At 51.4% G+C, this 19,526-nt stretch overlaps 1 protein-coding gene across 2 annotated transcripts in view; it reads right to left on the bottom strand.

The window, feature by feature from the left end:
• Positions 1-19,526, bottom strand: part of Adcy5 (adenylate cyclase 5) — a 148,159-nt gene that overhangs the window by 7,323 nt on the left and 121,310 nt on the right. Inside the window, exons 10-17 of one of the 2 annotated variants that reach the window (XM_026785808.1) lie at positions 18,605-18,749; positions 17,520-17,617; positions 14,294-14,381; positions 8,351-8,467; positions 7,818-7,982; positions 6,396-6,517; positions 4,852-4,881; positions 3,802-3,934 (exon numbers count right to left, since the gene is read on the bottom strand). In XM_026785808.1, the coding sequence (XP_026641609.1) occupies positions 3,802-3,934; positions 4,852-4,881; positions 6,396-6,517; positions 7,818-7,982; positions 8,351-8,467; positions 14,294-14,381; positions 17,520-17,617; positions 18,605-18,749 (898 nt within the window). Of the gene's footprint in view, positions 1-3,801; positions 3,935-4,851; positions 4,882-6,395; positions 6,572-7,817; positions 7,983-8,350; positions 8,468-14,293; positions 14,382-17,519; positions 17,618-18,604; positions 18,750-19,526 lie in introns of both variants that reach the window. The other variant, XM_005344888.2, reaches the window with a different exon arrangement.

Below are 19,526 nucleotides of genomic sequence, written 5' to 3'. Positions count from 1 at the left end.
CCTGCCCATACTACTTCCCATGAGAGGAGACTTGCTTTGAAGCCAGCCAAGGCCAACCACCCAGGAGGAAAGGTATCAGCCAGGGTGGGTTGGGGGCATCACCTCACTGGATTTGGTTTCCCTCAATTTGGGAACTGGGTCTGCACAGCCAGATTTGAGCTCTTGCATGAAGGTAATGCAAGAAGGTAATACCTGACGTAGCGAGGCAGTTATACACAGAGGTATAGAACCTCAGGTAAGGAGCCTGATCAGAGTGGCATGTATGGATTACAAGAGTGGTGTCAGCTGTATCCTCTATCCTGATGGCAGACAAAATAGTCCCCCCTTCCTGGGAGTGGCTATGCGGGTTGGCGGGCAGAGAGTATCAATAGCAGAGATGTTTTTAAAAGACCCACCCAGTGTCTCTGGGGCTTTCCAACACAAAAAGGTGTGTTTTGGTGCAAACAGATTCTCTAGCTGGGTCATGGCTGGATCTCAGGGTCCTGGTCTTCCCTGTGGACAGTGGCTGTCCAAGAAAAGGATCTTCTCAAGGCTACAGGACCCAAAGCCAGAGGGCACAGAGAGTCCCAGGGCAGGCCTGAGAACCCCAGGTAAGAAGATCTCATCTCCACAGCTGGGTGACTTTTAGAACCACTGGAATTGGGGCTGGGAGAACTCAGGCTACACTGAGACCCAGGGACCTCTGCACACCTCCATCCTTTCTCCTGCCACCCTGCACTTCCAGGTAAGTCCAGTGGTTTGCACCGACTTCCTGCCTAACCTTTGCCCTGGGGACTTAATGTTCCTATGAGATGGGCACTTGGACCATGTCTCTCCCCATGAACAGCAGCCACCTGTGCCTGCCTCTGAGCCAGTTCTCAGCATACGCCCTCCTCCTAGGATGGCAGAGAGATGTAAAGGTACAAGGCAGTGAGAGGGTGGAGCGCAACAGTCGCGTCTTCCTTGTCAGGTCTGCTGCTCGCATGTTTCTGTTATTTGATGGCTGCTGTCCTCCCAGCTCCCCAAAGCCCAGAAGAATAGGAGATGGAAAGACCTGCTAGCATCATAAGCCTGCTGATCAGCTTCAGGGGAAAGTAAACATCGGCTGGGGACAGGGACAAGCCACCCACACAAGCAGGGGACACTGGAGTCAATGCCCTCCATCCCAGTGCATAGCCCTCAGAACCTGGGGAAGTCTGTGGAAGTAGGAGGCAGAGGGGGAGCTTGAGGGGAGCAAGTCATCAGTCACTAGGAATGGTAGGAGGGGGTCTTGCTCCCAGGGTAGCACTGGCAAGCAGAGTGGGGAGGCCTGAAAGAAGTCAGAGGCATTAGATCACAAAGAGGGGGTTCTGGAAGGAATGCATGATTTAAACATAAACAACCGAAGCGGTGTACACAAATAGTATGCATGCGCACGGAGGTTCTCTGTCTCCATAGAAACGGTGTACACAAATGGTATACATGCACACAGAGGTTCTCTGTCTCCATATCCATGGATACACATCTAGCTGTGTTCTCAGAGGACTGGATGAGCCACTGAGTACTCAGATCTGTTTCTAAACATGATTCTCCACCAGGAAGAATCAGAAATCCTTGAAGGGGTCACTGAATCCTGGCCTAAAGCCGGAAAAATACCGAAAAAGTTAAGGCATTGTGCTGTGCCGGGAGGGAAGGGGGTGGTTGAAGGATGGTGGAGAAGTATCCCATGGTGGCCACCAGCCAAACCTACAGTGATGTGAGCATGAAAATAACTAGGAAGGGGTAAATCATGACCTGTGGGCTTAAGGAACTGGGAACCGGTGATAATATAGATATGTAAATGAAGTAGCTTGAAGGCCAGGACAGCTCCTAAGAGTGCACTGCCACCTAGAAGGAAGGAAAGGCAGAGCAGATCATCACAGCGGTATCTCTCCTGCTGGGGGGGGGGGGCAGCTTGAGAACAGGTCCTGTTATGTAGTGCTGGCTCGTTTGGTACTTGCTATAGAGACCAGGCTGGCCTCAAACCTGCAGCCATTCTCCTGTCTCTGCCTCCCAAGTACTGGGATTATAGGCATGGGCCATCATGCCAAGCTACTAACTGACATCTCTGTGCGAGACACAGGAAAGAATCAACAGATGCAGATCAGAAAACTGCTGTGACATCATACTGAAAGGCATACAGAGAGGAGAAGATAGGAGACCTGACGAGTGAGTCCAGAGGGCTCCTAGAGAGGGCCTGAACCAGAGTCGGGACAGCTGGCGAAACATGATGTGGCCAGAGTGCCATGGTGAGTTCCTACAGGGAGAGGGGCAGGGGGCAGTACGGTGCCTTGTCTTGAAAGACATCCATTGCTGATGTATGTGTGTCAGAATGTAGAGGTGGGGTACCAAACTAGAAGAGCGGGACTGCTGGACCTCAGTATGTAGTCCTTGCAGCATTTCTGCAGATGGGAGCTTGGGTTTTGTTTTGTTTTGTTTTTTTGTTTTTTCAAGACAGGGTTTCTCTGTAGCTTTGGAGCCTGTCCTGAAACTAGCTCTTGTAGACCAGGCTGGCCTCAAACTCCCAGAGATCGACCTGCCTCTGCCTCCCGAATGCTGGGACTAAAAGTGTACCCCGGCACCGCCCAGCAAAGGGAGATTATTTTTTAAAACTTGCCCAGGGCTGGGGAGAGACCCCAGTCCTAAAATGTTTGCCTGGCAACCACACAACTAGAGTTCAGTCCCCACAGCCCGTGTGTTTTTGTTGTTTGTTTCACTGGTTGTTTTTAAAGCCAGGCATGGTGAGATTAGCTTTGGATCCTAGCACCCCAGGTGAAGATAAGTGGATCTCTGGGATTCACGTCCATTCATGCATCCGCATACACACTTGCATCCATCCGCATGTATGAGAAAACACAAACACACAACAAACCAAACACAGAGATAAAAATATGAAAAGGGCACCAGGGGTGTGGGGCTCCAGGGAGGAAACCAAAGGGAAAAATAACCTACTGTTCCTACGGCCCGGTGGGACAGAGCGGAAGGACACTAGTGACAAAGGAGGACTAGAAGCTTAAAATGACGTTAGCTTAGTGAAGGGCCTCTGGCCAAAGTGACAGTCTTGTCCCTCTCCCCAACACAGTCCCCCTTGCTACAATGGAGAGACAGGGATGGCCACTCAGCCAGGGAGGGTCAGACCACTGGAGCTGGGAGGCCTCGGCTCTTGCAGGAACAGTGCTTCCCACCCTTTCTGGATCCCAGAGCCTTCACTGGCTGCAGCTGTGCCACCAGCAGAGGCTAGTGACAGGCTACCTCTTCTTAAAGCCTCCGTGACACAGCAGAGGCGCACGGTGGCGACCATCTTGGGAGTGGCACCCTGGGGAGCCATGCAGGAAGACAGAGGTGAAGGTGTGAGCACAAAATGGAAGGGCGTGGGCTCCAGGTCCCACAAAACCTGCTTGACTGGGAACTTTCTCAGAGAAGAGGGATGACAGTTGGTACCTCAGCTCACTGACAGCCAGGACTTTAGGAGGGTGCATTCCCCAAGGGAAAACAGATAGCAATGCTCTGAGTGCCCAGCTGGATGCTTTGCTACCCATCAAAGCTCAGCCTGCCACCCCTGCCTGTGCTTCCGCCTGGTGACACACAGGAAGTGTGAGACAGTGCTTTGGACCCCAGCGTACAGTCTGGACACTGTCCAGGTGGGTATACCTGGAACCCTTTAGGGTGGCCCCTGGAGAGCAGGGAGCAGGCCTGCCAGCACAGGGCAGTCAGACAGGATGAGACCAAAACAGGGTACCAAGTGCCAGGGAGTTCACTGAGGCCAGCTACGTCCCTGTGAAGCTCTAGTCCAGGGCCACCCACCTGCAGTTTCCACAGGAAGTCAAGGCGAGCGGTGGACTCCACCTGCTGGGCATGAAGATACAGAGCCAGCACGAAGACAGAGATGACGATGGGTGTCACCACCTTCAGCGCCACCTTGGTCGCATGCTCAGGGCTGTAAATGAGAGGTAGGCAGGCTTGCACTCACCCTGGGACTTCAGTAGGCTCTGAGGACTCCCCAGTCTCTTCCTCCCACAACAGCTCTCAGTCCTCCCTCTGCTCCCCCACTCCTGTGCAAGCTCCCTGAGGCGCCTCCTTCAGGAAACCTTCTGGCAGTGGGGGCAGTGGTTTCTCCTGCCCTCATGCCTTATAGTCTTGTCACTGGGTGAGCTCTCAGCTGTCCTACAGAGCAGCAGCAATGGCGGAATCATGGTAATCAGGGCTAGCCTGATGGCCATGTCTCTGGACAGTTGGGCAAGTCAAGTCTGTAATCTTACCCTCAGCGGTAAAATGGGGTGAGACCCCCATTTCCAGACTTTAGTAAGGAGAAAGATGCTGTACAGCGTGCTCCGTGAGGTACCAGGCATAGAGCAGGCCTCCCCAAGTGGAGGCTGTCACCGGATAGCTACGTTCCGGCTCATCTGGTGCACGCTCACAGAGAGTTCTCGTTCCAAACCTGCTCCATGTGTAGCACAAAGCCCAAACCCTGAAAGCTGGGATTGACTCCTGCCCACTCCTCCTGGATGTAGGGCCAGCCTCACAGCCTGTGCCTAACTTGTACCGGGAGGGAAGCAGGCTCTATCCCTAGTTCTATGATAGAGGATTGAACTCGGGGGTCCTGAGTGGAAGCCGGAGGAAGCTTTAAAGCAATCTTTGGGGGATCGTCTTAGGTCAGATGAAACTGTCATGGAGCCTTCAGGGCACCTCTCAGTATGGAAATCAAAACAGTCCAGGGGCTGCCTGACTCCAGGCCTGGCTGCCCCTGATCGAGGGCCTCCTTGCCTGCTCCAGCTACCTCCTCCACTGCTCCTGATCACGAGGCCCCTCCTACCTGGGAGGCTGGGGCCCTATCACAGAAGGGTGTCCACTCACCATTGGGAAGTCCCGTTGTTGCTGAAGTCTCTGTGAAGAAAAGTTGGGGAGACTGCTCAGGCTCCAGGACCCCCTGACCCCCAGCCTCTGCTGTGTTCCCAAAGCTCTGCTCTGTTGCCCTAGTTACTACAGCGCTTGGCCCTCCTCAGCCAAGGGCCCTCTGAGCAGTCCGGCTGCAGAAAGCTCATCTTAGCCAGCACCTGGTCTCCCTGACCAAGGCTGCTCAGTTCTTACCCAAGACCCTGTCTGTCCCCTCCCATAGCCACCTGCCTATGCTGTCTCAGGCCTATGCTGCCATTCGAAGGAGTGGAGGGGAACCCTGTACCTGCGCCCTCCCAGATGGCCACACGGCCTTGAAATAAGGGAAGAGCAAATCAAAGGAGACTGTGCATGTAAATACACTCTAAATATATCGGGGAAAAGGTAAAATAGTTTTCTAATAATTAACAATTGGTTACATCTTTTAAAGATGGATATAGTGTCTATATAAAATTGTTATTAAAATTAATTGCACCTGCTGGGTGGTAGTGGCGCATGCCTTTAATCCCAGCACTCTGGAGGCAGAGGCAGGCAGATCTCTGAGTTCGAGGTCAGCCTGGTCTACAAGAGCTAGTTCTAGGACAGGCTCCAAAGCTACAGAGAAACCCTGTCTCGGAAAAAAAGAAAAATTAATTGCACCTTTGGTCTGAGGTGTTGCTCAGTGACAGGGCACTTGTGCAGTACAGACAAGCTTCCATCCCCAGCACCACAATAAAAAGCTACTGTATTTTCTTGCCTTCTAAATTACAGCTACTGAAAAAAAAATTAAATTGCACACATGGCTTGCATTATTTATTTACTGTATAGCACTGCCTAGAGTCAAACAGGGTCACTGGACAGTAAAGGCCTCCACTGTCTACTTCTACCCCAACAGAGGGAGAGAGAGGGGAGCGGGAGGAGGAGGGGAGGGAAATAAAAAGAAGCCAGTATGCTGGCTCCAAAGCTGGGAGCATTGGCTCCTAGCCAGGTGGAGGCAGGAAGATTATGAGTTCAAAGCCAACTTCCAGTACCCATTCTTTATGACAATGCCTTCCTGTCATCTGCCCACACAGCCACAGAAGTTCCTGTCTGACTCTAACATCCAACCTCAACTTTGTCACATGTTGCTCTTGTGGCAAGACAAGGACATTTCTGCTGGATCACCTGTTCTGCCCTGCCTGTCTCCACCTGACTCAGGATCTGCTCCTCATAGGCCCTCAACAATGAAAGAACAGCTGAGCAGATGAGCAGATGAATCACTTGCCTTCCCTAGCCCCTGTAGAAGCTGGCCCTGCCCTATGCCCTGAGGTGAGCACTGACTAGCCAACTAGAGACAGAGAGGGAGGGGCCTCGTCACCTGTGGCATCCCCAACATGGGAAGAGGAAGGGGAACACAAGACCCTACGACCCCGTGTGATTTGCCTTCCTTGCAGGTGCCCTGTGCTGCCAGCACCCAGGCTCCTGCCATCCGTGCCACCCTGGACTCTCCCCAGATCCAGCAGAGGACCGAAGAAGGTGCTGCATACATGGCATTGGCGGTGACCAGAAGGTCAGCGTTGTCAAAGAGGGTGACGCCGGGCACCTCGACAATGAGCACATAGATGAACTCGATGGCCAACATGAGCACCAGCTTCCCGATGCAGCTGATCTGCAGGAACACGGAGCAGGCCAACAGGCTGAGCAGCACACTGTAGGTGAAGTACTGGAGAGAGAGGGCCTGTCAGATCCCAGGAGGCCCTGGGCCTCGCGGGCCCCTCCCCACCTTCACCTGATCTGGGGGTGGGGCTGGGAGTAAGTCAGCCTGTCTAGGAAACTGGAGGTGGACTCCAGGATGAAGTGGACCCGGAAGTTGGTACAGATCAACTGTCAACAGATTAGCAGATCACTGGCATAGCTCCAAGCTCAAGCTGACCTGACTCACCCTCTCTGAGCCTCAGTTTCCCTGTCAGTAAAGCTCCCTTTCATATATATCCATCCACGGACACCAATAATGCTATGCCTGGCACCAGCAGCAACTGCAGGGAACAAGGGCCCCGCCCTGAGCTGTGGTTCAAACACTGACACACAAGGACTTTCAGAATTCCCCCAGCTGAGGGGACACCTGAACTAGCCTGCCTAACAACATGCCAGAGGGGAAGTGCCACCTTCACTCCACGTCCTGTGATTGTTCACACATGTGACTGCAGAGGCAGTGCTCTGGCCATCACCTTCTGCCCGGTCTCCTCTGTGGGCATGTGGGAAACAACCTCCTAAAATCTGAGAGTGTCTGCAGGCCCAATACATTGGTTCTAAATGAGGCTTCCCAAGAGAGACCACCAGGCCCTGCACTATGACCCTGGAGCCTCTCTCTGTCCTTTGCTGGCTGAGGGGCTGAGCCAGCTGATCTTAGGGCCCTCATGGATCTTTCATGTCCTGGTGCCAGTTCCAGACTTCAGCATCTGTTCTTTGGCTCTTTACATCGGGGATCATTATTTCTGAGTTTTCTCCACTCTCACTGTTTCAACGGCATCTCTGCCTCTGGACTGCAGCCGGCTGTTAGCGAGTAGCTGTGAGCAGCCCTGGGCTTTCAAGAGTCAACAGAGGTACTATAAGGGGGAGGTCCCTGGTGATTAGATGGGTTTCAGAACAGCCTAAAGTCAGCACCAGCATCAGAAAGGAGAAGACAGGAGAGCCTGCCCAGATAATTCAGTGCTAGAGTCCCATCTACCCGTCTTGTAGAGGGAAGGCTCTTACCATCCAGCCAGTACCTGGTACAGGATAGGCACTGCCTACACCTCAGCTATGCCATGAACGCTGGCTTTGTAACAAGAAGGCTCCTGGGGTATGGAAGGGACTGGGATAAGGGGCCTTCGTGGCTACCACCTTGCCAGATCTGTGGGGCCAAGTGGGGAAGGGCAGGAATGTCTGCTTCTGCGGCCATCCCCACACCCTGTCCCCATCTCTCGAACCTCTGGGAAGTTGCAGTTGGGCTGGGGGCTGCCACAGAAGCCCTGCTCGTCACCCAGGCTGTAGTTGAAGGCCGACTCCATCACGTGACACGCGTTGACCTGGTTCACCGTGATGTTGTACTCCGTTGCCAGGCATCCCACCAGGTTCTTAGAGTTGCACATGAACTAAGAGGAAGGGGGGATTGAGGTTGCTCAGCCCCTGCAAGCCAGGCTAGGGAGGCCCATCCATCGTCCACCCTGTTTCCACAGCACAGCTATACACACACCAGGAACAAAAGAGGCACCTGAAGGACAGCCTTGCTCTGGCTACAGACATGGCCATGTAATCCACACTGGGGAAATCCCCTGTACTCTTTCTGGTTTGAAAACAAGGAACTGAAAGCCTTTGTGAGATGCTAACGACAGTCAAATTAGACCGCAGCCTGAGACGGGACATGAACTTCCAGGGAAATGCTTCCCCTGGTCAGCCACGGGGCTGCACTGTTTGAACCCACAGTGCTAGGGAGGCACCTGGAGGCTATGGAGGTACCCACCATGTTGACAAAAGCCGAGAGGAACACCAGGATGATGGTGAACACCCCAACCAGGGTGCTGTTTGTCTTGGATCGCACGATCTTCCTGGAGAGTGTCTGCAGGGGAGTGGGGAAGAGCTGGGAAGGAAGGGGAAGACACAAAGCAGAGTTCAGTCAGTACCCTTCAGACAGCCCTGGAGCTCACTGGCCACACCCTGTCCTTGACACGGCTCCCCAGACTTTCCTGAGCTCCTCTAGGGTTGCACAGAAGAGCCTCATAGTATTGCCCGGTGCTACAGCCCACCAGTGTTAGAGACTCAGCCATGGCCAGGGGGACTGCCAATAGCATGCAGCCCACAGGTGACAGAGGCAGGATGAAGGAAATGATGCTATCCTGACCAGATAGGAAATGGCAGGAAAGCCTGTCACCTGTGGTGGGGGCCTGAGCCTTGGGCTACAAGCAGGGAGAACATTGGGTGTTTGAGGAGTCGAGATGGGGGAGGCCCTCCTGGGAAGCTTCATGGAAGGAATGGAGTCAGAGAGGTAGGGCCCTCAGAGGAGGAGAGGGGCCTGGAAACAGGAGGGCATTGGGCGAGCATTTTCTTCAGCACGAAGGTTCCATGGAGCCGCCATTTGGCTTACCCAGATCCTCCTATATCCTCCCTAGTGAGACAAGCCGTATATCTGCTCCCAGACCCTCTGTGTTTTTAGCAACCAAATGACAGCCTGCTAAGCCCGTCCTGTCACCAAATCTGACACACTTCACTGGCGTCATATACCACACCCTCCTCATCTGTTACACAACCTAGACTGACAAAGACGTTGGCAGAGCAAAGCAGGGGACCTGGGCTTCTACAGTTCTACCACCTCGGCTGTCTCAGTGAGGCCAGTCTGCTGCCAACAGGGCAAGTGACCTTGGAAACCCCCAAGGACAGAGGGTGGTGGGTGTGGAGGGGCATGGGAAAGGAGGCAAGAAGCTGTGCTCTGGGCTGGTCTGTCCCCTGTAACCCTCAGCAAGCCACACTACTTCTTGGAAGGATGTCTGTCTGTCTGGGCACCTTAATTTTTTTGGTTAAGGAGAGTAAGACATCCACAGGTCCTCAGCACCCCTGGACATTTCAAGAGTATGCCAGGCCACCAGGTCTATCTATCTGTTAACTAACACTGAGGGCTGGTAAGTTGACATCAGAAGCTACCTCCCCCGTGCTCCGAAAACAGAAAAGAAAAAAAAAAAAAACAGGTAAGTTAGTTTTCATGAATTAAAAGATTTTGTGGAGAAAAAAAGTTCAAGAAAGCAAAATGAATACTAATAAAATGAGGGGACATCAGAGCACCCATGCGCTGCTGCAGGAATGGCCAGATAATGCTCCTGCTGTGGGCGGGCTGCAGAGGTATCTTAAAAATTAAGGGCAAATTGTATTCAGCAGTTCCAGCCCTGGGTTTAAACACAGAATTACTGGAAGCAGGGACTTGAGCAGACCTTTGAGCATCCAAGTCCACCGCAGCATTGCTTCTAATTGGGTGGAGATGGGAAAACTCTCAGATGTCCGTGAAGTGAAAAGCAAAATACGCTGCAGGCACAGGGTGCATGTACTGGGCCACGAGACGGAACGACCTGAGGGCGCTATGATGTAGGGGAGCCTTGGAATCATTATGCTAAGTGAAGGAAGTCTCAAAGGGCAATCTATTGTAGGAGCCAACCCCTCTGTATGCGATATGGAGAGCACGCAAATTCAGTGGACTAGAGGTTCCCTATTACAGGGACGGGCACAAGGAAGAAAACAAACATGAGGCTTCTTTTATAATGATGACAGCATTCCAGAATCAGTACCAATAGTTGCGTACACGAATACACCCAAGACTCGTATATTACAAATCTGTCTGCCTTTATACAGGTACATTGTATGGAATGTGACTTGGCATCATCCTACAGCTTTCATTTTTCAAAGCCTTGTTCCATCTCTTCAGCAGCCCAGTAATCCTGGGGACACTGTTAACTTCTCTAAGCTTTGGTTTCCTTATCAGCAAATGGGGACTGCTGTCTCATTTGAAAAGGCTTTGTAAGCTGTTCCGTGTGGTTTGAATGGGAAATGTCCCTCACAGGCTCTCACATTTGACACTAGGTTCCTGGGTGGTGGCTCTGTTTGGAAATGCGGTGGAGCTGAGGGGCAGTGAGGAAGGGCGGGGGGGGGGTCTGCTTCTGCCACCTCCAGCCCCGTCCCCAGCTGGGCTGGGGACCCGCTTGGAAGTCCTGAGCATTGCCCAGGCTGTAGTTAGCTCTCTATTGCCTTGATGAACCCCACAACAAAGAGCAACCTGGGGAGGGAAGGGCGCATTTTACAGCTTGTAGTTCATCACTGACAGAAGTTAAGCAACTCTCTGGAGACAGGAACCTGGATGCAGAAACTGGTGCAGAGGCCATGGTGGAGTGCTGCTACTGGCTTGCTCTCCACGCCTTCCTCAGCCTGCTTCCCTATACCATCCAGGACAACCTGCCCACAGCAGTGGGCTGGGTCCGCACTCCTACATCAATCATTAATAAATTGCTCCACAGGCTAGCCTACAAGAAATATTTTTCACAGTTGTAGTTATTCTCCCCAGATAACTAGCTTATATCAAAAAAACTAAACCAAAAGACCCAGCTGCATAGCTGAGTGTTGTCGCTGGCTCCTGTATCCTGCTGGAAGATGCCAGCCTTCTGCATTGAAGCTGTGCTGAGGTGCCACAGGAAGGCACGACAACTGGACTGGGAGAAAGGGAGCCGCCATTCTTTCCCACTGGTAGGCACGGGCCTGGGCTTCTTCCTAAGACAATAAGGTTACTACAGAGACACCGATGGAGCGGCTGTACCCAAGACACGTGGGTAAGTGTGCTGTCACTGGAGGTGACCAAGATCAGCTGGCTTATCTTATACAGAGTCCAGGGAAGGGATTTTGACCTCAGCAAGATGGCAGGATTCCCACTGCTTAGGGCCCTCCACGCTGAGATTCTCTGAGTCTGGGATAGTGAGTGACAGTGGAGAGGGGCCTAGTGTTTTTTTCAAAGAAGAAGAGTACCAGAAATGCCAAGAGGGGCAGAAAGGCTACATGTTGATTTGCCCTCTATGATAGTGGCAGCAGAAAACAGACTGGATGAGGCATACTAGGGGCTGTGGGGGCTCCAAAAGAAGCTGACACACTGAGAAGTGAGACCAGGCCTGGGGACAAGATGAAGAGCCCAGCACTGAATCAACATTCTCAAGAAGTCTAGATGTCTGTGCACAGGCTGAAGGTAAGCCAGAACCCTTCATACAGGGAAGGGAAACCCTGGCACCCAGGGAAGGTGATCAATCGACCTATTCTGTCCTCAGGTATCTCTCGGCAAAGAGGACAAAAGATGGACAAATTAACAAAGGAAGCCTGGGCGTTTGTGGGAGATAGAGAAGCAAATGAAGTAAAGCGGCCTGGCTGCGGCTCACCAGAGCCTATGCCATAGAAACTGAGGAATTACCACATCTGAACCCCGGCCCGCTGAAAAGCTGAAATATGATGGGGAGATCTAGGCATCCTTTTAAAAGGGGAATGTGTTCCAAGGGCAAACAGAATGACCATGAGTGTCACAATCCAGCTAGCTCTGGTCAATACCACACAAGGTGATACGGTAACAGTTACTCCTTCTAACCCCAATCAGCGTTCCAGGGACTCGGTGATAAGACAGTCTGCACCCTGGGGGAAGCATTTAATATTCCCTGCTATGTATCTGCCCAAAGGTAAGCATTCCTTTACATCACTGTTCTGAGATAGGATCTCACATAGCTCAAGCTAGCCTCAAACTCACTATGTAACCAAGAATGGCTTTGAACCCGATTCTCTTGTCTTCACCTGAGATAACAGGAGTGCACCACCAAACCTGGTTACCGCTTACACATCGTAATGCACAGTCAGGTTTTAGTGCACAACATAAAGGAAGGAAGAGGAATTCAGTGGAAATAGTTTGTATGGAAATATTTTCTCCTGTTGGCTTCTGCTTTGCAGACTAGGAACAAATGAGGAAAATCTGGCTGACCAGAGGAAGTGGGGAAGGAGGCAGCGGGAACCAGGGTGAGGACTTCTGTCTACCTAATGTGTGATTGCTAACCTGGAGCGGCAGCTTCCAGAGTTGACAATATGTGGGGTTTTCTCAACATAGATGCAAAGGAACTGAGTTCAGCTCCCAACACCCACAGCAGGCAACTCACAACCATGTGTAACTCCAGCTCAGGGAATTCACTGCCCTCTGAAGGCATTTACACATACAGACACACCCCCCACATACACAATTTAAAAGGAAAGTCTTTTCTTAAAAGGATATGTTCTCTTTAGAATTTAGAAAAGATAACTTAAAGAGTTTTTTAGCTATGGTATGCTTTAAACAATTGTGCTTATTTTTGAAGACAAGTTATCACTATATAGCTCAGGCTAGCCTTGAACTCTGTTATCACTATATAGCTCAGGCTAGCCTTGAACTCTCTGTTATCCCTATAAAGCTCAGGCTAGCCTTGAACTCTATCTACCTGCCTCAGCCTTCTGAGTTCTGGCCTTACAGACTTGTGCTAGAATGCTCTATCTGTTGTAATGTTTTTATTGTAGTGAAATACCACATAAAGCTTTCCATTTCCGTCATTTTGATGTAGCCCCCATTACAGTCACAACACTGTGAAGCCATCACTGCCACCTATCGCCAAAATTCCTTCAGCACTCCACACAGAAACGTTACCCACTAAGCAACACCACCTCCCCATTCCGCCTGTGTGAGTCACCTCTAGTCTACTTTCTGTCCTATAACAGAAAACTCCATATTTGAAATAATACCAGAGTCGCGTGGCTTCTTTCACTCAGCAGTGTCTACAAGGTCCATCCGCATTGCATGTGACAGGAGACTGCTCCCCTAGGCACTCAAACATTAGTCTATCACAGTGACGTGCCATTGTTTTATTTATTTTTTTTTTTTTTGCCCTCTGATGATGGACACTGAGCTGCTCTCACCTTTGGCTATTGCAACAATTTGGTGTCTTATTATGATGTCCATGGATGAAGAAAGTGAATTTATTTCCCTTTCTTCCTATTTTTTATGTATTTATTTCACTGTCTATTAGGGCCAAACAGGCCTAGCGGTCTTGACAACTCCAAGGCCAAAGCAGGAGGTCCCAGCCTGGAGGAAGGACAGCCAGTGCTCGCCTTTCACTGCAGTGAGCCACCCGCACATAAGAGACTGACCTCGAACCCACACACATAATTCCTGAGGTCCTTACCAGACCTGACAGCCACTACACCAAGACTTTTGACTATGGGGCAACTAAGCAAATAGATTAAGGAAGGGCCCTGGTTTGAGGGTGGAGAGTCCTTGACTCCCTACTGATGGAAATGAGGGAAGGGGGCAAAGGATTTCAGGGCAAGGGAAACAAGACTAGATAATTCCTAAGACACACATATGGCCTGGGGTCAAGTACTGCCTAAAGATACAACTTAGTCAGGGGCCTGCCATGCCCAAGAGGAATGGAAGATAGAATATACAACAGGAAGCCATGCTCCTTGGTGTCCCCTGTGTTGCTCTCTCTGGGGCCATATCCCTCATGTGCATGCTAGGCTCATCCCTAATCTCAGAGAATGTCCCTTCTAGGGCACCTGGGCCACTGAAGGCTATGTCTAGGGGTCTCCTCCACACATATTCTGAAAATGTCCCCAGGGCACCTGGGCCACTGAAGGCTATGACACTGAAGCAGCGATGGCAACCTTGTTGCAAAGATCAACAGGGGCTTAAAGAGGCGGCCGATAGGAACAGTCAGTAGTCTCCAGACAGGCTTGCCGTCAGTGCCAGTCAAGAGATGTGGACCAGCATCACACACTCCCTTGTCCATTAACTAAGCCCAGTGTAACGCTCAGGTCTTGAAGGTGGCCTCTGCCACTGGTAGGAGGCCCTCTGGATGGCATGTGGAGGGAGACTTACCTTTACACAGGCGTAGATCACAGACACAAACACCACCAAGGCCAGCAGCAGGAAACACGACAGGTAGAAACTCAGCATGAACAAGGAGCTGGGGGAATTAAAATGGTGAGAAGGAGCAGCACCCTAGTAGGAGGCATCCAGGGCCTAGCATCCAGGGCTGTCTGCACAGCTCTTGGGGCTAGCAGCTCTGAAAACAGTTCCATTTCTCCAAAAGCCAACTGCTCCATCCTTTCATCCCAAGAAGAGCTCTCTCAGCAAGGGCCCATGTAGGGCAATGTTGTAATACGGTCCATTCCTGCCCTCCCCACCCTCAGGCTACCCTCATGGGGGACCAGCAGCCCATAAGGAGCCAATGGAGAGCTACACAACACCTGGTCAATAGTGTGCCTCTCAGGCAGCATGGGAGAACTTATTTCAAAGTGGCCTGATTATCCTTACTCTTCAGCACTCACGGGTTGATAACAGGGCCAAAAACAGACCTGATAAGTGGCCATCAAGTCAGCTGCCCAGACAGCTCCTCTCTGAGACAGCGCCACGTGTATATCTAGCCCCCATCCCTTTCCATTGTCAGGGCCCCACAAAGAGCCCTGCCCAATCTTAGTTCCCTGATTCTTAGGCAGTCCTGGTTTCCCTGAGGAGGAGAGAGGAGGCCACAAGGAAAGGAAGCCTCAGACAAATGAGCTGCAAATGTTCTTCCAGGAACCCTCACTGCCCTCCCGGGGCAAGAGCTTGTCTAGGTACAGCACACGCACAAGGCTGCCGGGGGTGGGGATGGCCTCCAGATGCCAGGCATTGTTGGCAGGTTGTAGGCTATTGGAGGGGAATACTGAGCCCTCCTGGGGAGGGGCCACCTCACTCCTGGCTTCCACAAAAAACAGTTCTCAGCAGACTTCAACAAGGCAACAAGGGGAGAATTCTTCTGAGGGAAAGAGAGAGTCTCAAAGTGACTGTTAAGGCTTCCCCAGTGGGCATGGTTGGAATGACCCGAGTCAACACGCTGGCCAGCTGGAGCTGTGGCCACAGGCAGGAATGACGCTAACCACTGTAAATAGGGCAGGGGGCTGGCATGGCCCCAGCCTTGCTGCCCTAAGAGCCAATGACAAAGGGGCAGGACTGTGCCCTTGAGCTAATGGACTGCCAAATGCGATGGGACAAAAGGCCTAGGATTCTCGTTGATGGACATGGTTATTACCTGTACCATGTTTTAAAAAAATGGGGTTGAATGACCATGAGGACCCACAGTTCCACGGCTCTGAGCAGCCTTCACACAGGGTTAGCCAATGTCTGGTTTTTACCTGAGGTGTCCTGAGAGTCAACAGACACATACGAAGGGGTATCTTTACACAACAGATGCCATAGAAATAAAAAGTGTTAAGAAGGCAGAAGTAGGGCAAGCAGGATGTCTCAGTGGATACAGGTGCTTGCCACCAGGCCTGACTAGCTGAGTTCTATCCCTGGGACACAGACAGTGAAGGGAAAAGAGCCAACACTTGAAAGCTGTCCTCTGACCACACACATGCAATGGCTCATGAATGTCTGTGTACACATGTGCACACACACATGCACACACACAAAAATACATAAATGTAATTTAAAAATGTTTAAAAGAAGGCAAGTGAACAGTCTGTGGCTCCTCTGATTAAGATGCTCTGGGAAGGACAGACACATCACCCGTGCTGGGAGAAGGTTATCGCAGCCATGGGAATCTAGTCAGGAGGCCCTCAGACACGCCCAAATGAAAACATTCTGCAAACCACCTGGCTGGAGTCTCAGTAATACAGCCACAGCCACAAAGACAAACAAGGCTACAGAATTATCTCCGACTTGTGAAGAGCTAACTGTAGTGTGGGGACCCGGGCAGGGAAGGAGGAGGTACAGCTAACTGCACTGTCGGACCCGGGCAGTGTGGCTTCTGGAACAGAAAAAGGGCACAAAGGGGGGAGGAAATGGGAATTGGGTGTACGAGTCAGCAGGCTGAGTATGGTTACCGTGGTAACTTGCGAAGGAGGCTGTCGACATAGGGGGAAATGCAGGGAAGCTATGGACAAGCTCACCATGCAACTTCTGCAGCTTCTCAGTGGCCCTACAATTATTTCAAAGAGAAAAGTAAAGTCTGGGTCGGGGACACCTCAGATCAAAAGTGGCTTAGAAGGCTAAGCCACATGGAACCCTGGATCCCAAGGGAGACCCTGACTAGAAAGTAGGAAGACATTTGGACATCTGGGGAATAGTTTTGGAAATTTGAAATTGACTGGGTACTAGGTGATAGGAAGAACTGTCATTGGTTTTAGTTGATGTGTCAGATACTATGCGTAAGGGGAAAAAGTCCTTAAAATAGATGTCTATTGCCTATGGGAGAGAAATGTCTGTAAGTTAATTTTTAAAAATCAGAAAAAAATCCAGGCGATGGTGGTTATCCACCACCACTAATCCCAATACTCCAGAGGCAGAGGCAGGTGGAGCTCTGTGAGTTCAAGGCCAGTCTGGTCTACAGAGTGAGTTCTAGGACAGCCAGAGCTACACAGAGAAATCTTATCTCAAAAAAAAATCAGAAGTAGCTGAAACTAACAACTGTTCTAGGCAAGGAGTGGCAGTTGTTTGTGTGACTCCATGTGCTTGAGTGATCAGATGTACACATATATGCACACCTACATGGGACAACACATTTCTCTCCTAGGTGTGACTCCTGTGAATTATTGTCATCTAAACCTCATTTCAAAAACCCTCTGTCTGCTCCCAGGTGTCCCGAGTGAGCTGGTCAGTCTTTGTTAGAGTTCCAGTGTGCCTCTTGGTAAAAGGCCTTCCTGATGCCCCTGCTTTAAATACTTTTCAGTAGTAGAAAAAAAACAACTGTATCTTTTAAAGATATAAGACAGACAGATACACATACACACACACACACACACACACACACTTTTTTGTGGGGCAGGGCGTGCGAGAGCTAAAGGTCACCTGGCAGATGCTTTGGGTGACTTGACCAGGTCTGAGAGGAGGGTGACAGAAAGGGGTCTCTTGTGCAGCTGAGAAGTGCCCAGTGAGCTCTCCACCTAGGCATTGAGCACTCACCTCCCCAGCCCAGAGGTAAAACCCCTGACTTCCTAGATCCACAGAGGAAACTAGGAAACCTCCCTCCCAGCCTGCACACCAGCCCACACTTCCTTCTCTGTTCCCTTCCCACTCGGGGAACCCTGCAGCCAGAAGAGGGAGTGTGGGGGGGGATACTTACTGGGGCACCACGGTGACCTGGACAAAGCAGATGAAGAGGAAAACAAGGGAGGCACAGGCCACATAGGCACCAAATCGGTCATCCACCTGCTTGGAGTACTGAGAAGGATGTTCATGGTGAGCTTGGGTGGCCCCGCCCACTGTCTGCTACAGCACAGCCAATCCTAGTAGCCCAGTCCCCAGGATACCCTACTCCAGAACGTATGGAGAGCGTATGGAGCCCAAAGTTAGGTTAGATGGACGGCAGTCAGTGTAAACGCCTGTATGGTAGAGCCTGTGTGACGGCGACAGAGGCTTGGGATTGCTAACCAGTCATTTTATGCAGGCTCACCCATGATGAACACAATTCACAATGATCACCCACCCGCACAGTGCACCCACGGGGACCCCTGCTGTGGTTTCTCCTTCCAGGAAGCGCTCATCTCACTCCGGGAGCTCCTGTGACTTATTCAAGATCCCAACTCCCAGTCTCACCTCCTTCTGTGACACCACCCAGCCACACAAATGCTGAGGGACACATCAGTCAGGTCTACTTTCCTTTTCCATAGCTGTGCTTTGCTAACCAGGCCTTCCTTGCTTAATGCTGACAGTGGCTCCTACGAGGCCATTTCAACTAGATGCTGCTGCATAGTGGGGCTTAGGGTAAAGAGAAGTGCCTGGCGGCCTTGTCACCACTCCACTGGGTGGCCCATTGGGCTGTTTCACAATCTAAGGTGGGACAATGCAGCACCTGGAGGTTCTGATAGTCCCCATGAAACCAGCTGGTTCCATGATCACAGCAATGTTATGGACACATTTACAGCACCCTCTGTGTGGTAGACACTGTGTGTGTCTGACAGATAGAGCTCAGTTGGTCCCCACTCTGATCCTGAGGTAGGTAAATATCTCCAGAGAAGGAAACTGAGGCACAGCAATAATAAGATGTATTCCTTTCAACCAAGGAAATCTCTTCAGAACTCCATCCGGGGTTCTAGTGTGGCCTCACAGGTTAGGACACTGGCTCTGGAGGTGACAGGAAGCCTTTCTGTGACAGGAAGACCCTGTGCCCTGTGTTGGTTCTGCTGGGGTCCTCTCCTGGGGCCATACCTTCTTCTCTAAGTCGGGCTCCCTGAAGGTCAAAAGGAACTTGCGGACATGTTCAGACCGCAGTCTGTCAATGCTCCTGGCATCAATGGCGCGGCCCAGAAACTCGTCCACTTCATCTTCTGGGTTGGCACTTTCCTGGGCATTCCTAGAAAGCAAGGGGAAGACAGACATAGGCAGGCTGACATCCAGGGACACTGCATGGCCATATGGGCTGGCCAGAGAGACCTGGCAGACCCCCTGAGAGTTGGAAGGGACAGTGGGGACTGAGACCAGGCTGTGTTCTTAACTGCACATGACAGAAGGTACCCAAGTCCCAGAGGACCTTGCTGGCATTATATATTACTATTGAAAATTTAATTGTGTTCGTTTTGAAACAGGGTTTCTCTGTGTAACTGCCCTGACTGTCCTGGAACTTGTTCTGTAGATCATTCTGGCCTCAAACTCAGAGATCCACCTGCCTCTGCCTCCCACGTGCTGGGATTAAAGGCGTGTGCCACCACTGCCTGGCTGAAGATTTTGTTGTTATTCTAACATATAAGCCTCTTTCTTTACCCTCTAGCTGTCTCCTCATCCTGAAGCTAAGGCTAGGACTGGTGGGTGGGCCTCCCACCACAGGCACCATGGTCCAACTGCACTTGAAGCAGGAACGGGATCCCCTTGGGAAGCATGCTTATGGTTCCGCATTTAGAAGTCTAATTTCTCACAGTGGAACCTGGTCTCCGAGTACAGTCTGGCAGTCTCGAGGACTGGGAAGCACAAGAGGAGGAAGAGAATGTTCCCTCCGGATACTGGGTACACTCAGGCCCTGCTGCCAGTGTGCAAGGTCTGCATTTTCCTGGGGGAGCTGTGAAGAGAGAGCGCAGCCTCCCGGGCTGCTGCTCCTGTCCCTGCTGAACATCTGGGGCATGAACGGGTAAAGGGA

The sequence above is a fragment of the Microtus ochrogaster genome, chromosome 2 (genome assembly GCF_000317375.1).
Source record: "Microtus ochrogaster isolate Prairie Vole_2 chromosome 2, MicOch1.0, whole genome shotgun sequence".
NCBI classification, from domain to species: domain Eukaryota; kingdom Metazoa; phylum Chordata; class Mammalia; order Rodentia; family Cricetidae; genus Microtus; species Microtus ochrogaster.
The sequence above is the reverse complement of the archived record's forward strand: the minus strand, read 5'-3'. Positions and strand labels throughout refer to the sequence as shown.